Source organism: Calliopsis andreniformis, chromosome 7, assembly GCF_051401765.1.
Source record: "Calliopsis andreniformis isolate RMS-2024a chromosome 7, iyCalAndr_principal, whole genome shotgun sequence".
In the NCBI taxonomy this organism is placed as follows: domain Eukaryota; kingdom Metazoa; phylum Arthropoda; class Insecta; order Hymenoptera; family Andrenidae; genus Calliopsis; species Calliopsis andreniformis.
The window spans coordinates 3205048-3222950 of NC_135068.1; the positions used below are offsets into that span (position 1 = coordinate 3205048).

The following is a 17903-nucleotide window of genomic DNA, read 5'->3' on the forward strand; positions in this document are numbered from 1 at the left end:
TTTTAGAACTGGATTTTCAAGAATGAATATTATATAATATTTATACACATTATAATGGAAATAAATTTTACTTTCTGTAGTAATCAAGGATGATAAAGTTGAAGACATTTTAATATGATTATAATGATAAATCTCACAAAGCTAAATGGCATGAGTCACGTACCTATAACTTTCGTTTTCGAATTATTGGCTAATATTAAGATATGTCTCTTATGAACTTGTAGCTTATAACATCCTTAATTTGAAAGGGCAAAGTTCTCATTTACTTTTCTTTTACTATAAATACAAATATCTTTTGATAAAACTTCTTTGAACCTTAATTAACATTATAACATTTTACGTGGGCGACAATTTTTACATGACAATAAATAATATTAACTTACATGATCATGAATAATACTAATGAAAGATTATAGCGACAGCTATTAGAAGAAGAAAATAATTGTAAAATGAATGTTGAAGTGAATTGGAAACAATTTTTTTTAACGTTGGGATCATGAGATAGAATTTTTAGTGAATTTAATATGGCGCTCAAAGTGTTAAAGCATACACATTTATATCTGACTTCTATTGTTTGTCTGTACGATCACATTTTATGTGAAATAAAATTCTATTCTTTAAACGTCAAAAGATAATTTCATAAGGCCTTTCATTGTTGTCAGAACAACAAAGTTGCCATATCTGAATTATCAGCCTATTTAAACTTAATACTTGAACCACCGATACCAAATATATGTCAATTTTTATCAAATTACCAAAATTGCAGTTTTCTGAAAAAGTTCATAAATCACAGAAATAATGTTTGTTTATACATTTCCTTGCTTTTATTCAGCATTAACGAAGAAACAATATAACATTTTCAAGGAGTAAAATGTTCACAAAAAATAAGTTTTCTGATCATTTTGACCCCTCTGGTAATTTAGTGTAAAAAACCCTATCACACTCAAGCCAAGTTGTGTCAACAAACGCAACCAATTAATAAGACAAATTAATAGATGCACATACACTGTTTACTCACAAGGAGACTCCACGAAATGTATACTGAGTTCTTTATTCAACACTTTTACAGATGTAGAAGCAGACAAACAAAACACTTTCACAAAGCAGGAAACAGCAAGTCTGCCTCCTTTCAGAGATATTAATTACTGAAAATATGCAAGATATGCTGTTTCAGCCAGAAGCCTAGCATTTCTACAGTCAACTTCCATTCATAAAAGTTTTCCCATTTTCCCTAATTAATTCCTTAAAAACGAGGCAGAGTCCTACTTCCTACTTCGCGAAAGTGTTTTATTCGCCTCCCCTGTATCTAAAAAAAGAAAACTGAACACAACAATTGGTGCATACTTCGCAGAGTCCCCTTGCCCTTCAACCGCTCGAATTTTCCAGTCCCCAACGCATTCGTCAAGTCCACTCTCGCAAGCAGCCTTTGGACACATCTATTCATCCGAGTCCAGCACTTTCTAGGCAGCCGCGTTGGTCTGCTTTCTAAAATTTTTGAACGGGCGCCGCTTCTGCCCCGCGCATACCTCGACGATAAACACGTGCTGTCTCATTGTGTTACCACGTTCCGTCCGATAAGGATCTAATCGAAAACAGTGCTCGTCTCAGCGCGTGACAGACTCCATATAAGCTACCAGAGGCTGTCGTCCGCTCCTCTGCGAACGCTGCGCCGTGGCGGGACCAATACCTGTTTCCACCGAGCAACAGGTGCGCTCTGGCGATTTCCATCCGTGTCCCGCCGTAGGTGATCCCTCGGGAAGGAAAAACGCGACGTGTAAATGAGAAAAGACGAAAGTGGAGGAGGAACGGACAGAGGAGGAGGGGAAAATTAGTGGAGAGGGAACGGGAACGGAAACGGGAACGGGAGTGTTCTCGGTTCAGTCAGTCCAGCGAAGTCCGTCGAAGGTGAAAAGTCCGTCTTTCTCTCTCCCCTCCTGATTGTCGCGGAGGCCTTTACGATTACCTCGCGCGGTTACTTTTCACGCGTAAACGTTTCACACTCGCGTGATAGTGTCCGGGATAGTTCCATCTGTGCGGCTCAGTACGTGCTCGAGCTTTCTATCGTGAGAGATATTGGTGTCGGCCGAGTCGAGGTTCTGGAGATCGGGGCCTACCATCGATGAAAATTCATCGAGCAAATGTGCCCCAGGATCTGATGGTTGTCAGCTTATCGCCATCTTACTCGCGGCACACGGTTGTGGTGTATTTGAAAGTTGTCCGTCGTTTCTGGTGAATATTATTGTTGTTTCGGTGCATCTATGTGTCCCTGCCGCGCGAGCCTGGTGTCCCCTCGCGCTGACACACGATAGCCCAGCTACGTTCTGCCAATTGCAGCCTACTATGTTGGAATTCTCTGTGCAGCATGCCGAAGTCGGTAGGTACACCATGATTTGATGTATGGCATGGGATAATTGAACGTGGATCGCATACAGGGAGGAAAGTGCTTTCTCGTTTATTTGGCTTTTGTAACTCGCGGCTGACCTTTGAAGGACAGCGTCGCGTGACCGTACTAAATGTGCACCATTCTCTTTCAGAGTTCCCAGTTGGAACTCTGTGATGGTATCTCTCGTTCGAGTGAATATTTCAATGCCTGTTCGAGGATTAAATAATGCCAGAAATATGGCACAAAATGATAATTAACCCTTAACTATGGACACAACAATTTTACGATACGAAATCTATTGAGATTAAATGTTTTTAAAATTGATATGGTGCTAATTGGAATGTGGAAATGAGTTTGACATATATTTCCAAGTTTCATTATAAAGTCCTTTGGCATTTAAATGAGAGGAATAATAAAAATATATCACATAGAGACTATCAGACTCCGTGTCAATAGTTGAGGGTTATTCCTCGGTTACCACGACTATTTTATGATACACGGTTGTCATTTTGGGTTATTTAGACCTAGTTCAATTTTTGAGAAGTTGCTGTTTAAGGAAATATCGGTTATATTAAATTGAAAGGATTTTGGAATATAGTTTGAAGATTATGGCACTATTGCGAACAAAATTTGTACAATTATAAATTTTGAAAAAAATGTAGTGTAGTTGCCAATTTACAGTGGTGCTGTTAGGATATGATAATTTAAAAAAGAATTAGAGTTTTAGTGTATCTTTTAAGAAAGTTACTTAATTGACTTATTGAAAAAGGACAACTTTTGGGTAAAAGTATATTTTTTCCTTCTAATTATTAACAGTGATTTTGACTATTTTAAATAATTGAAATGAATAACAAATGGCACTGCTAGAACCATTATAAACAGAAGCTTCGAAAATATCTTTCTGCAGAAACAAAGTCGTTTCAATTCAGCCTACTCTAAGTGACAATTGAGGACTTAATTTCTAAGTTTCCGAGCTAGCAAATCTTCCAATAAAAGCAAGTACTAACTTCTCAACTAAGATCCAAATTATAGTTGTTTCTGCAATTTCGAACTTTTTATGGATAATCACCGTATTTTCAAATTCTTAGACACTATAACTACGAACAATTGACGTATATTCATTTCTTCTAGAATATCAAAATGACAGGTTTTATAAAAAGTGCACATTTGGAGCAAATATTATTCATGAATAAATCTTACATTTACTGTGACGTACTTTGTATCGTAATCGTACCTGTCATTCTGACAGCTTTAGTAATTCTAGCGCTAACAAAACATCTCGCCTCAGTCGATGATGATAATAATGACAGTGGAATTAATGACTTGATTATTGAGTTTTACTTTCTTGTGTTCTAATACATTCATGAAATTCCTCTAATGTGCTTGTTAAGATATAGAATTATCTGAAATGCATAAAGAATTATTGCTCAACGAGGCACAAAACATTGCGGTAGGAACCTGTCTTCAGACACATGTGACACAATTAAGTATCAACAAGATGATTTAATTAAGAGCCATGCTCTATTTGCATGACCGCGGCGATAGTGCCTCAGAAGAACTTACCTGAAGGCACGTTCATTCATTCCTACGTTGCTGTTCGATGTTTGTGAATGACGTTTTAATTCGTATGCGTTGGGTAAGGTCAGTTTGATTTTAAAATTAATTTTGGACTTTGACAATCTTATATCAGAAATGTTACGTGAGTATATCAAATTCCTTAGCTTTTCGTGGTTTTAGATTGATGCATATGAAATATTATCCTTAATATTTAGTGTACACAATTTCTTCGAAATATTGCCTGTAGATTTTACCAAAATAATTTTCACAAAATTTCATGCATTTTATTTAACCATTAATTAGTAAAGAATTTAATGGTAGTGGAGTATTTTATGTTATAGTTAGGATAAAACAGGAATTTTTCTAAAACAAGAAAAGTGCATAAAGTTATCAATTATTTATGAGCTGATCTAATAATTTTATTTAAAATTTGTGGAAAATATTAAATTCAAGAGAACTAAAAGTATTTTCAAGTATTGCTTTTACACTTGCTTCATTTTTTAAGCCATTTATTAGTCCAAAATAATCCACACATGCGATAACCTGATAACGCAAGAATTTGTAAGTACAAAATCAAGTAAACAGGAACAATCTTAAAAAATGTTATATTTTTGTACAATCAGTTTCGAAGTTATTTTTATTCATGAAAGATCGCTTATATCGAATAATTTACTTTTAAGTTTAATTTTCCTGTTTGGACTGAATAATAAATAATAAATTATGGAAAAAGATTATTTTGGCGAAGTACTAAATTTGATTGATGGAAATACCATTCTTTTCTTCATTTTGTGTTGAAAGATCACCACTTCAGTTTTACAAATCAAAATTAAACTGTTTTGATATTTAAACATGTAACCTTCTCTAAACACTAAATTTATAGTTCCAGTCGCTTTTTCAGCACTTCCAAGTTTAAGCTTATGTAAAAAAGAAACTCGCAAATATCTTAATTATTCGTGCAATTAGATAGTAAAATTTCATTAATTATTACACAAAGTGTCTTATCAGTACGAGTATGTCAACAGTAACATGAATTTAACTCCTAAGCTGTGTATTTAAAATAAACATAAAACGAACAAGGAAAATATCACTTTTACAATAATAGCAATATTATAATATAGTACATACATGCTAAAAATAAAAAAATTCTTAAATTATGGTACATAATCTTTTAAACTTTCATAGAAAAAAGTAAAAAGGAGCAAGTTTTATTTTTATAGAAATATTCGAACTTTTTGCAAAAAATCGTTCAACTTTTCAATTTTTTTTTCTAACACTTAAACAACGATACGCAATGAATACTATAACGCTGTACGATCCCCATACCTATATTGTACCTATACAAGGTGAATCAATGAGAACTATTATCTAAAATTACTCATGATTGAAATAATAGTAGGAAGTGATACAATTATACTTAATATTTCGTCTGATTTGGGGTCCGGTGTTAACTCAAGGTTAGTTAATGAGCGGTTGTTGGATTCATTTTCCTATTACCTATAATAGAGCACTAGATATATTGCATTTGAAAAAATTTACAAAGTCATCTTGGTATCTCAGAAAATATGAGATATAAAAAATCTACTTGTATCTCTCTAATGAGTCCTCTCGAATGTGACACATATTTAGATCTCTTTTTACATGGCACTAATTTACACGATTTATACTGTCTAAAAAAAATATCGCTAAATAAAATAGTACAAAAATTAATCTGCCAGTTGCAAGTTGCATTTTTTTATATAGTGCGTATCTACTATGTAAAAAAGACCCAAGCGTATTTTCCTTATAGCGTTTTCTAATATAACCAGAAGATAGTGAACTATTTTAACTTCTTTATGGTCGAATAATTTTGTTGAGCATTTTTTATGAGTACTTTTTGTTGTTAATTAGGCTTCCAATGTCATTCTAGGTGTAATAACAAAAAACAGATAAATGGAACATAATTTCCAGTTCTTATAAGCTCACACTATATATTATAAATTTCATCAGTATTTAAATAACACATTTGTTAAAGTCAATCTCTGCTTCTCCATAGTTTATATTACACGATCAAACGAACTTACCTGCACGTGAAGTTCCATCGTAATTATGTTAAGCGTCTTGTTCGAAGATGATTACATGCAGTACTGTCAGTTGTATAATTATCACTTCGACTAAATTTAAATGCATAGTAAAAGTTTCCAGAGAAACAGCATTTTGCATACATGCACCAGTCCAATATCAATAAAATAAATTTATCATGCTTTTGTGCAGCCCGTTATTTGACCAAGGGTTAAATCGTTTAACACCGTTTCTTCGCGTCCCGCGCTAGCAGGTGCTAACCAAGAAGTTGCTTATAGCGACGCGACGTCTTGCGAAACGAGAAATAAAATTGCGTCTCTGGAAGTCTAGTGCAAAACGAGATAGAGCGATCTTATGATGCCTCTACGTTTCCGGTGCTCAATTGCTTTTCTACCTAATCTTGTCTATGAATCATGCAAATACAATATGCGCTAGGTGTTCAGATAAGACTCTTCTTCTGTCCAGGAAGTGAGGAGTGTAGACTGATAGGGCCAGTGTTGTCAATTTTGTCTTACATCTAGATCTAGATGATTTTAGTTACGTTTAGATCCTAGAAGATGCAAAGATTCAAAGAGTTTGACAATGTTTCTAACTACTTATTTCATGAAATTATCAAATATCTCATAAACTTTAGAGTCTTATCTGGTGTTTAAAATATTTGTCTTATTTTGCGGTTTTAATTACTAATTCATGGATTTTTCACGGGCTGCGATTTGAAAACACTAGCTATGCAGAATCGCGCAATTGGGTTGAGGGAAAAATTGAACGGTATGATAGTGTTTATTTTTCTGCGGCAATTCCTCGTATCGAGTAAAAGAAAAGGATACAGTTCCAAAAATCGCTTAGCGATCGACACTTAGGATTTAGGCTCGCTGTACAATAAATCCATAAAACATAGATCAGCTGTATATTCTTTTCTACTTTGCAGGCACTTGAGATTAGGATACTCCGAACAATTTCCATGTCGAGATCGAAACCTTTAAAATAGAACTAATAGCAACAAAATAATGCTCAACAAGGAATGAAGGTTGATCCTTTGAGAAATCCACTTACAGTAATTAGATATTTAGAGTACTTATGGTGGTAATGGGAATTCTTCTTTACCCAAAATTTATATTGTATAAGGGGGCTTCACATACAATATTGCTTTAGTTTTTGATGAAGTTGAAGAAGCTAATAGTTCATTTTGCTTACCTACTATAGATTTATCAATGTTGGATTTATATTTTAACCCTTTGTGGCCCAGTAACTTCAGACTGAAACTACATTTTCATAGCTTGTTATCATATGTTGCTGTTCACACATTATTACACTGAAAAAATTGAATTTGTACTGTGTCCTTCCATTTCCGTATCCTGGGTCACAAAAAGTTAATAAACTATATATATATATATATAAAAATTGAATTATATATATAAAAATTGAATTATATATATATATATATTGAATTATATATATATATATATATATATTTAAAAAGCAATTTGGAAAATATATTATCCGTGTATCACTTATTCTTCAGTCTAGTTTATTAACTTTTTGTGACCCAGGATACGGAAATGGAAGGACACAGTACAAATTCAATTTTTATATGTCTGAAAGATCCAGATTTTTTACATTAGACATTTTTGTGTCTCCCTTGGATGAAAAACCTAGGATTTAGTTAGCAACTGACTAGGACATTGAGGTTACGACGCAAGATGTCGAAGACGCTAGCGGACGAGCCATGCGCTCTGATTGCGTGATGTAACACTGATACGTATGCCGATTTTTGCGTGCAGCACGCCATATCTACGAAAATATGATCGTTTTTTAATTCCTCGCGGTTCTTTCGTTATATCAGTGCATACGCTCTATATGAATAATTCAGTTAGCTCTGTCGTCCCGCAAGCAACATGTCCTTCTTCGACACACATTCGACGAACGAATAAGCGACTTGCTATTAATAATTGAGCAATCGTATAATTTCCTTGGTTTCTACGATCTATTTTCACGTATTTGATCATTTTCTAACTGGCTTGAACTGAACTTGAACATTGCTCGAATAAGGTTACTTAAAAATAGTCATTCAAATAATATACTTCATTAGGCAGATTATGAAGAACGAGATGCCTCTGGTGTTATTATAACTCTTATTGAGTCTTTTTTTCATATCTTCACATTAATATTCACAAAATAATTAATTTTAAAAATGACATAGGTATAGATGTCATTACTGACATCTATATTTTCTTGACATTATATTAGCTTCTTGGAGCACAGGATTGTAAAACAAAAAGGACTCCAGAAATTTTATTTAAAGAAATCGAAATCAGTGAGGTATATTGCAATCCCCATATAGCTACCAAAAATATTGAGCACTCTTTGTCCCACTATACTTCAAAGAGAGTATTATTTATATTCATGCTATGTCCTGAGTAGCAATAAGAAACTTCATGTACAAGTTTCTTGGGAGTGGCATGACAGAATTAATCCTTGCATTTCGCTGTTCAGAGATGGCTTCATGGTAGGGACTTCGAGTGAAAGATGACTCTCACAGTGTCCCCAAAGCCTTTAAGGCTGTATGCCTGGTGATGGCTAGCGACTCCAAGTTATGCAGTCGCGAAGTTTCTGCTCGGTGGTAATTCACGGATATAGGAATTTTCAATCCTACGTTATATCGCCTACAGGATAAGGATATTGTTGTTACACAATTCGGTCACGGAATGGGAAAATTGATGCCTTCGCGTAAGAAGATTGCGATGAACTCCATTTCATTTACCCAAGAACTATCGAAGAACGAATATCCTAGGAAAATTTTCGAGGCTAGGCAAATACTAGAAACTTTAGCTTCGCAATCTATTGGTTTCTTAAGAGGAAAAGACATGGTTTATTATGAGAGAATTGTTAAGAATTGTAATTGAGAAGTTGTAAGTGTACACAATCCTGTAAGAATCAACCTGACCGATTTCAGGCAACTAAAATGCTTAAAATACAAAACAGTATGAATTATATATTTTTATTTTCGAGATATTGACCTTTAAAATTCTGTAGATCAGTTCTGTATTGTGGACTTTCATTTTATTAATTCTAGTTTTTGGTGGGATAAGGTCCTTTAGTTAAATCCCCTTTTGCTGAAAATACAAAATGTACCTTGTAGATATTACTGAAGGTACAAAGTCGATCTTTATGAAAATTTGATTTTGTCATATAACTATAGAAATATGCGTCTAACCAAAGTTGCTAGCGTCCACTTAGTCTAACATGTATTCTAACGAATTTCTAACACAAAGTGTACACAGAAACATGCTATACTAGTATGGTAATCTGATGATGTAATGTATTTGGCTTTATTAATTTTCTACGAAGTCTACCATCCAAAAACGCTTTGATTCTCATTCTTAAATAAAATCATGTCTTATCTATTTTTTTATTGAACAATGATACGTTCGTTTCTTAACATAAATAAATATCTTATAAATTAAATATTTTTGTTCACTATGCGTTTATTAATATTCTTTGGAAAATCGTTTTTTTTCTTTATGACATAAAGTAATTAATTTATAGCATAAATTCCTCGTTTTCGGTAAACATCAGTCTTTATAGAGAAGATTCTCATTTAGGAAAAAGTTATTAAATAAAACTAATTCTACAAACAAAAGAAAACTATACAAAATTTATAGATTCAAGATTACTATTTAATTAATAAATTTGGCACTTATCAATTTTCATAAATCCAGCAGATCCTATTTTGTGAAATGGTACAATGGATTTTCACTGAAATTGTTGGAAATACCCAAGAACTTTTTTTTGTAATTTTAGTCATTTTTCAGTGTCTTTTAAAAGATAGTTACAATGTTATTACTAACTCATATCTAAATACACAAATTTTTACATTTGTGAATACGGTTTGTTTACTTAAAACTTCTTTGCATACCTACTGCAAATACTTCGTAAAGAATTTTGTACGTATCCAAAGGCACTTGCAACAAGATGTCATTTTGCAAAGATGTCTCCAGTCATTTAATATTTATGATTTTCGTCAATAATTTATAACTTTGTTTTTACTTGTAACTTCTTTTTTTCTGTGCAATAAGTACAAAAATTCAGATTCATAAGATTTTTCAAGGTATCAATTACTGAAATTGCCAATGATATAAAATCGACTATTGCATGTTAAACATTGTTTTACCCTTAGAAGATAAATGTTACTCAATATTCTTCTATGTAGCACAAATAATTTCCGACGTTGTGTAAGTTTCTGTCACAGTACTAAAAATCTAATCGTTGTGTCAATATGAATTTGAGTACTCGCCCCAAATAGCACAGAGACATCTTAAAAACGTCTTAAAAACATCCAGTAAAGTCCTAAAAATGTCCAAAAGACGTCTCTGAGACATCCGATGTTACAAATTGGTAGGTCTTTAGGACGTCTTAAGAAACATTTATAAGACGTTTTAAAGACGTCCAAATTACGTATATAAGACGTTCAGACAAAAATTAGACGTTTTTAAGACGTCCAAAAACGTAAGTCTTTAGGACGTCCATGTAGTGTGTCTTTAAGACGTTTTATAGACGTAAACTTTGCAAGTCTTTAAGATGTACGCTCTTGGATGTTTTTAAGACGTCTAAATTATGTCGTAAGACGTTCAGGCATAAAATGAGCATAAAATGGACGTCTTCAAGACGTCGTGTGCTATCTGGACATGTACCTTTTTACATGTTTTTACTTAAAATTTATCATCTTTTCCACAAACAATCTTTAAAATTGATCAGGTCATCGTTATTTAGCATATTTCTTATTGATATCTACTTTAAGTTTAAAATTGTATTACCAGACAATTAGTGAATATTGTACGATGTCGACACATTTGGGTATTAAAATAGGGGTTAATAGTTTTTTATAGAAAAGATATCATTTGAAACAATTAACATGCCAAATTTATGCTAAAAGCTTTATGAATTTTAAAAATGACGAACTTGGACTTTTTCAATTTAATAAATTATTTACTGTTTTAATACATGACAAAGATGGAAGAAATCACTATATTATAAAAAATGACTGCAGTGTCTACTTAATATTGTAAATATTTTTCGACTTAAACAGTCTCGAGGATTTCGAGTCAAATATGAAGTTGGCAATGTAACATTTCGCAAATATCGAGAATAAGGTTCGTTAGTCCTCAAAATATTTGACTTTGTCCTCATGCAGTATTATGCTAACACTGTTCAAGATCACCTTCCTTTAAATATCCATCTTAAATGGTCTAATTGCAGATTATACGATCCCCTAAGTTTTCCAGCGTATTTGAGATACATACGTATCTCGTATGCAAATACTTTTCGCACGCTGCATGCGCAAATCGTATGATTGCAAGTAAACAACGAATCAGTCTCTTCATACTTCACTAATAAAATGCTAGAAGCATTAGGTCATCGCACTAATAATGTCGTTTATCGACTTATGTCCCGGTTTAAAAGTGTAAGAATTCTTCGACAAAGGAATTCTCAGAGAGAACACAAAAATTGGTAATTCTACAGTCTAAATAATTTTTGCCAGTTTTGGTTATTTGTCCTTGAAGCTTTATTTATCACTAAACGAAAGAATTAATCGAGGGGGTTCCAAAAAAATACTGTATTGGGCAATGTTGAAATAAAATGAAGTCGTTAACACTGGGTGGTCGATGTGGGCTGTTGGATGCGTGGTTAACATAACCTGTGAGGAAATGTGGAGCTGTGATATACGAAAATGAAATGTAAAACATCCCTTTGATGGCCGAAATTATAATAATATATAGAATTTAACTGTCTCAATATCCCTAATCTTCGATAGTCTTCCCAAACTTCATTTGGATTATGGGAATTGCAAGAGAGATCAACACCATTCAATGTTAACCACGTACAGAACAACATTTTTTGTGAGTATCTCGGAAACTAAAGTCGAAGAAGCGGTTATATGAAGGTTATATAGGGAAAACATGTTATAAATGTTAACCTTGACAAGACGTTTCAAGGTTATCGAAATCGACGAGGTACGATCTCATCTATACAATTACCGGAAGATTTAAAAATTTGAAATATTTTAAATAAAATAATAAGAAGCATAAGTACTAATTCTTCGAGCTTCCCTTATTGATTTCTTGTTTTAATAACAATCTAATAATAATACTTAATAATAATTTTGTAATCTTGTTTTAATAATAATCTAATAATAATATTTAATAATAATACTTAATAATAATAACTGTTAACATAAAAATTGAAATCAAACCGCCAGTTTGATTTCCAATTGGAAAAGTCACTAAACTGTAGAGTTACTAAAAACGTAATTGCAAGATGGAGAATAATCGAGTCGGAAGTAACAGTAATGTAATGCCACAGTTACATAGTTAATGTAAAGATAGTAATTTGTTTTCTGATAAAACGACCTTCAAATATGAGAGTACTTGTAAGATGACCTGATATTTATGAATCTAGTTGTAGTTTCGATTCATGACTATATTCATGAAGAGAACTGAATACATATTAATTTTCGTTACGAGGGTCTTGAAATTTTTGTAACTTTTGTTTTAGGATAATTCCTGCAATTGCAATATCAATTTGTGTTGGTATCGAAAATATGGTATAGTTTCTTATGAAGACAGTATAAAAGTATGGAATCTACTATATTTAATATGGTCTTAAGACTAATGAAAGCTAGTTAGCCTCGAACGTATCTAAATTGACAAAAAAATGTTTGACATCAATATCGTTTTATTCGTTGATCTTAGTTATCATGTTGATATTACTGATATATACTGAGAAACTTCCTAATATCCTAATTAGTAAATGGGGAACATAGATCGTTAACTCTTAATCTCCATTTTCTTCATAAATCGGTTTTATTAAGTTGCACACCTTGTCATTTCATGAAAGAATTTGTCGAAAACATTTTGAAATATAACTTATATCTTGTACCTTATACTCTTTCGAACATCTAACCCATAGTTTTACCGCTAATTATGCTACTTTCCACTTTAATTTCGTACAGCAGAACACGCAAATACGCACTTTCGTAATTTCCATTTCAAATTCTACCGAGCAAGTAGGATACTTTGCACATTTGCTACTAGTCATTAAGCCTTGACACGACATTGGAGAAACGTAATTATATCTACAAAATCAATACAACAGGGATGAAGATTAGTGGTTTTATAAAAGTGACGAGGACTTTTAAATACAATTGTATATTTGAATTCGGACTGAGTTCCTTTGGAGCAAATTGTGGGTAATGCACCTCATTTAGATCTAACCCAGAGCAAAATTCCTCGCTGCCATAAGTCAAGCTAAGTACATCGGACCCTCTTCGATTATTTCTTTTGAGATAGAATTGGGATGACATTGGGACCTAACCCAGAGCAAAATTCTTTGCAGCCAAAAAGTCACCTCAAGTCTTCCAGACTCTCTTCGATTATTCCTTTTGAGATGTCTTTACTTGGAAATATCGTAATACTAGCTGCTAGGGATAGATCTCGTTGCACTACTATTAGGTAACAGGCATTAAATTCTTTGGGAAAGGTGTGAGACCCTGACACCGCCTTACCACACTCAATGCAAGATCAAATTATTCCACTTTGGTTATTTCCTTCATGTAGACCTGGGTATAGTCGATACGACCTTATTTAAAATATTATTTTAATGCAATAGGAAAACACAAATTGGAAATAAAGGAAAGGCAATAATTAAAATAAAAGGGATAATAATTTAAAATAAATGGAACAAAATAATTCATTATTTGAAATTACTGCTATTTCAAATAAATAAAATTTGAAGAAGCACTCCGTTTTAAAGTTACACACTACTAGAATTGTTGAGTTAAAAAACAGTACAAATTCAAGTTCAAAATTAACCATTTTCAAATAATCTCAAAATTATATCTAAAGCCTAGAACCAAAGTATATTAAGTCACACAGAAAACAAGTGAACTTAATACTCTCTGGCTCTGGAGCCTAGATACGTCAAAATGAACAGTTGGGACCAAATATCTCGGAACGTGGTTTCTGGACTTGTACTTTTCTTCAACTTATCAATTCAATTTCATTTTTACTTTTCATTCAGCAAACGTGTCCCCAATGTGGTGCACAAGTACGTTCCAGTTGATAACTAAAAAACTTAATCCTCTGTTTCCTATTGACGCCTATAAGCGTTTAGTTAAGGTATAATAATTGATCCACCGCGCTCAAAGGGTTAAGAATTTCCAAGCCGCGTGTTTAGAAACTCCGTTTCGCGGCACGTAGCTTTTGGTATTCTACGATTAACCTTTTTCCTCTTTCTCCCTGAGAGGAATACAATCGATTGTATAATCGATGCCGCGTTCTTGACTGAAACTGTGACTGTGATCACTCAGGAATCGAAACACGTGTTTGGAACGAATTAGCAGACTACCGCATTCTCTTCACGTAAATGTGTCTGTACTAAATATACTTAAAACAATAATTAAAGGAATACTCGAGCAGTGGGGCAAAATGTTCTTCAAGTTCAAGAAATTTCAGATGGAAATAGAATTTGAAATACCAGGTTCCGTGTAACTCAAGTGAAGGAAATTGCTGCAAGTCATACTTGGCAGCGCTGCTGTCAACGTCCAAAGTAAGGTCACAGGAATTACTACTTCCTATGCATACATATCGCTCATTTGCTGCAAGAGTGACATAATTCCAAATTTTGCTCTTCGTGAATTAGGTATTAGTGTACCTGCAAAGAATGATTCTTACGCTGAATGATGATATTATCTTACTGGGAAATCGCGATTTTTTGGTTATGTCACTATTGCAACACATAGAGGATATGGTAATGTGCAAATTGCTGTTGATACTTTGATTAATTCTGTGAAAAAGGAGTATTGTTTGCAGGTAATAGCTTAATACATAAAAAACGTGTTTCTTAAATAATTGAAATGTGAGATAGAAGTAGAAGACATTAAATGATTCCGATTCTGTCTCTTTGTATTTACTGTTCTATGTTTCATAACTATAAAACTTTAGAACTTTTAAGTTTTTATCTTGTGAATGAAATTAACTTAGTAATATTTTAAGAATTCAGGATTTTAACATTTTTTAAATACTGTTATTTTACTTTCATTCTGCTCCAGCATGTTCAACATACAATTTAAATATAGGGTGGACAAAAATTAGGCAACAACTTAATATTAAAATAAATGTTTGACAATATTGTACTTAAATTATTTATTTCACACTCACGTTAACCATAAAAAAAGGAAATCATTTAGCGCAACTTTTAAAATGAAATTATGAACTGTAAAATTAGTTTGTCAGTCGAATATCGAATTTTTTTAAATTATTATCCTATTGCGCATAAATACAAAAAATGGATATAACAAAAACGAGTCAAAATACTGAATTGTCATCGAAAATATGGAATTTATATTTATATATGTTTACAATTTGACGAATAATATAATTACTGCAAAAATGATATCGTTCTTTTTACGACAGGTACAATTGGTAATAACATATCCATCAAATTGATGTGTAAAAATTGATTGATAATTTGTTAATCTATATCATTCTGATAGATTGTTCTATAACTTCGAGATATGACGCAAATGTGTTATAAAACGTACACCGCAATGGATATAAAATATGTATGGAAAACTGCATTCATCCTTGAATAACATGCTTCGAATTCCAATTAGAACTATGGTCTCATTCGTATCTACGTCTAGATTCACAGTTTCGTGTTCTAGAGTACCGTTCTTCATTACTAGGTTGAGCTGAAAGTTCGTGGATACTTGCACTCAATACTTTTTAACAATCACTTTTATCTTTAACCGAGAATTATATAACAGTGATGTTGTTGTGTTACTGTAATACAATGTAATGTAGATATAACATAAGCAAAAGTTCTCTTTATAGAAGATGTTCGACAACAGGTGTCAGACATTTTAAGAAATGATTCTACATATCGAAATGAGACGAAAACTAAGAATAATGAAATTGCATTTAGTTTCAGAGTTATTAATTGTTGCAGAAACATCTAAAATTCGCGTGAATTATGTCTTGGGATTAGGACTTGTTCTACTGTCGGTGTATGCATGGTTGCCAAACTCGACTCTACGCCTATGTGATATCATGACGTCATGTAGCTTTATATTATATTTTTATTATACTTTTAGTCCAATATTTGTATATTGGATTTCATTGTTTTTTATATTGTAGGACAGGGTCGAGTCTGGCAACCATGAGTGTACATCATTTAGGTCAGACACAACGAAGTCAGTAGAATAAGTCCAAAGTCAGGCACTTAGTCTTAATTTTCACGAAGTCTTAATTTTCATCTTACTTCACCACATAGAATTATTCTTTAAAGTTTCTAACACCTATCATCGAACACATTTACATATGTATAGAAAGCGAATGTCATCGTTAATCATAACTAGACCGTGGATTTTTATGCAAATGCAAATTTTCATAAACAGCTGAAGAAATGAAAGCTAAACAGAAATTCATTTTAGTGTTTAAATACTAATAATAAGTACAATTTATACTTTACTTTTTATGTTTTGTATATTTTTGCATAATATATGTATTCTGTAACTTTTCAAACATTTAAAATTTCCATAAGTGCATAAGGATTTTCTGTCTAATGATAACATAAAGCTGTTATAATTGGTTGCAAAGTATACTGGAACATATGACTACATAATAAAGAAAGTCCAACTCGGAAATTCAGAAAATTATGAAACTTAAACACATGCAGAGCATACGTATGTAGGTATATGTATAATATGAAATATTTTCACAGCCACAATTCATTCCAAGGAGTTGAAACTAATTCTTGAAAATTTGGCTAAGGATATGACAATTTATGTACTTTTGTTTATAATATACACTAGACATGTACAATGTATATTAAGTAATAAGGAAAAATTCCTCTTTCTGCTAGATATAGCTTACCCTTACTAGATTTGATTAACTTTTTCTTTACTTTTTCACGAAATAAATAGGTATTAGATGTAACAATACAGGGATTATAAACAAATAAGAAATTAAAATATAACTGCCTTCCTTTTTTTGGGCTTTAGTTACTTAGTCTTTTAGTTCTTAGCTTTAATTTTAATTTATATTTTGAATACTTTTTCTCCAATTGTAAACAAAGCGTTTACCTGCTGATAAAAATAAAATGGAAAAGAAGTAAAAAATATTGTCTATCTAAGTGACATATGCTTACTGTGTAATTAAAGACACAAATATTATACGGATTACAGATTAAGGTTTCATGTAAAAAGACGAATCTTAGAAATAATGATTAGTTTTCTTGTTTATAACTTATTTAATTGTTTAAACAATTGACAAATCTTTTGGTGTTTGATAGATTTTATAAAAAGGAGTAACTTTTATCTAAACATTTTGTTCTGTCTCTTATAGCTTGCAAGTTACAAAATAAAATAAAAAAATAGCTAAACGTTCAAAGGTTAATTTCAACTCCTTGGAACAAATTTGGATAATCAACAAATGCTCTACGTACCTCAAAATTTCATAATTTCCTGAACTTCCGTGTTGGAAGAATTTTCCTCGCAAGCCTTGTAATAAAATATACATTAATAAATGATTGCTCGTTTTAATCACACTTTTTATGATTTTTACTTATAAATTTATTACTCTTAGCAAAAAATACAATTTATATTACTATAAATTGTAAATAAAAAGACTGGTAAAAAATGATCAAAATCTAGGTAATTCTGACACCTTAGGTATCAATAAAATATTATTCTTAATGAAATATCAGGAATTATTCATTTCAAATGATCTTAACTTCGAAACGAATGACATGAAATGCAAAGATTTAATCGCGATTTTATTGATGAAATTTGATACTGTGAACAAAAAGGAATTGACAAATTAAAGGAAACGATAAATTAAGATAAGAG

At 32.2% G+C, this 17903-nt stretch overlaps 1 protein-coding gene across 2 annotated transcripts in view; it reads left to right on the forward strand.

The window, feature by feature from the left end:
- The first annotated feature begins 1880 nt into the window (after positions 1 to 1880).
- The window catches only part of LOC143181892 (uncharacterized), a 161316-nt gene continuing 145293 nt past the window's right edge, over positions 1881 to 17903 (forward strand). Inside the window, exon 1 of one of the 2 annotated variants that reach the window (XM_076382569.1) lies at positions 1881 to 2374. In XM_076382569.1, the coding sequence (XP_076238684.1) occupies positions 2341 to 2374 (34 nt within the window). In that variant the 5' untranslated portion in view covers positions 1881 to 2340. The remainder of the gene's footprint in view (positions 2375 to 17903) is intronic. The other variant, XM_076382570.1, reaches the window with a different exon arrangement.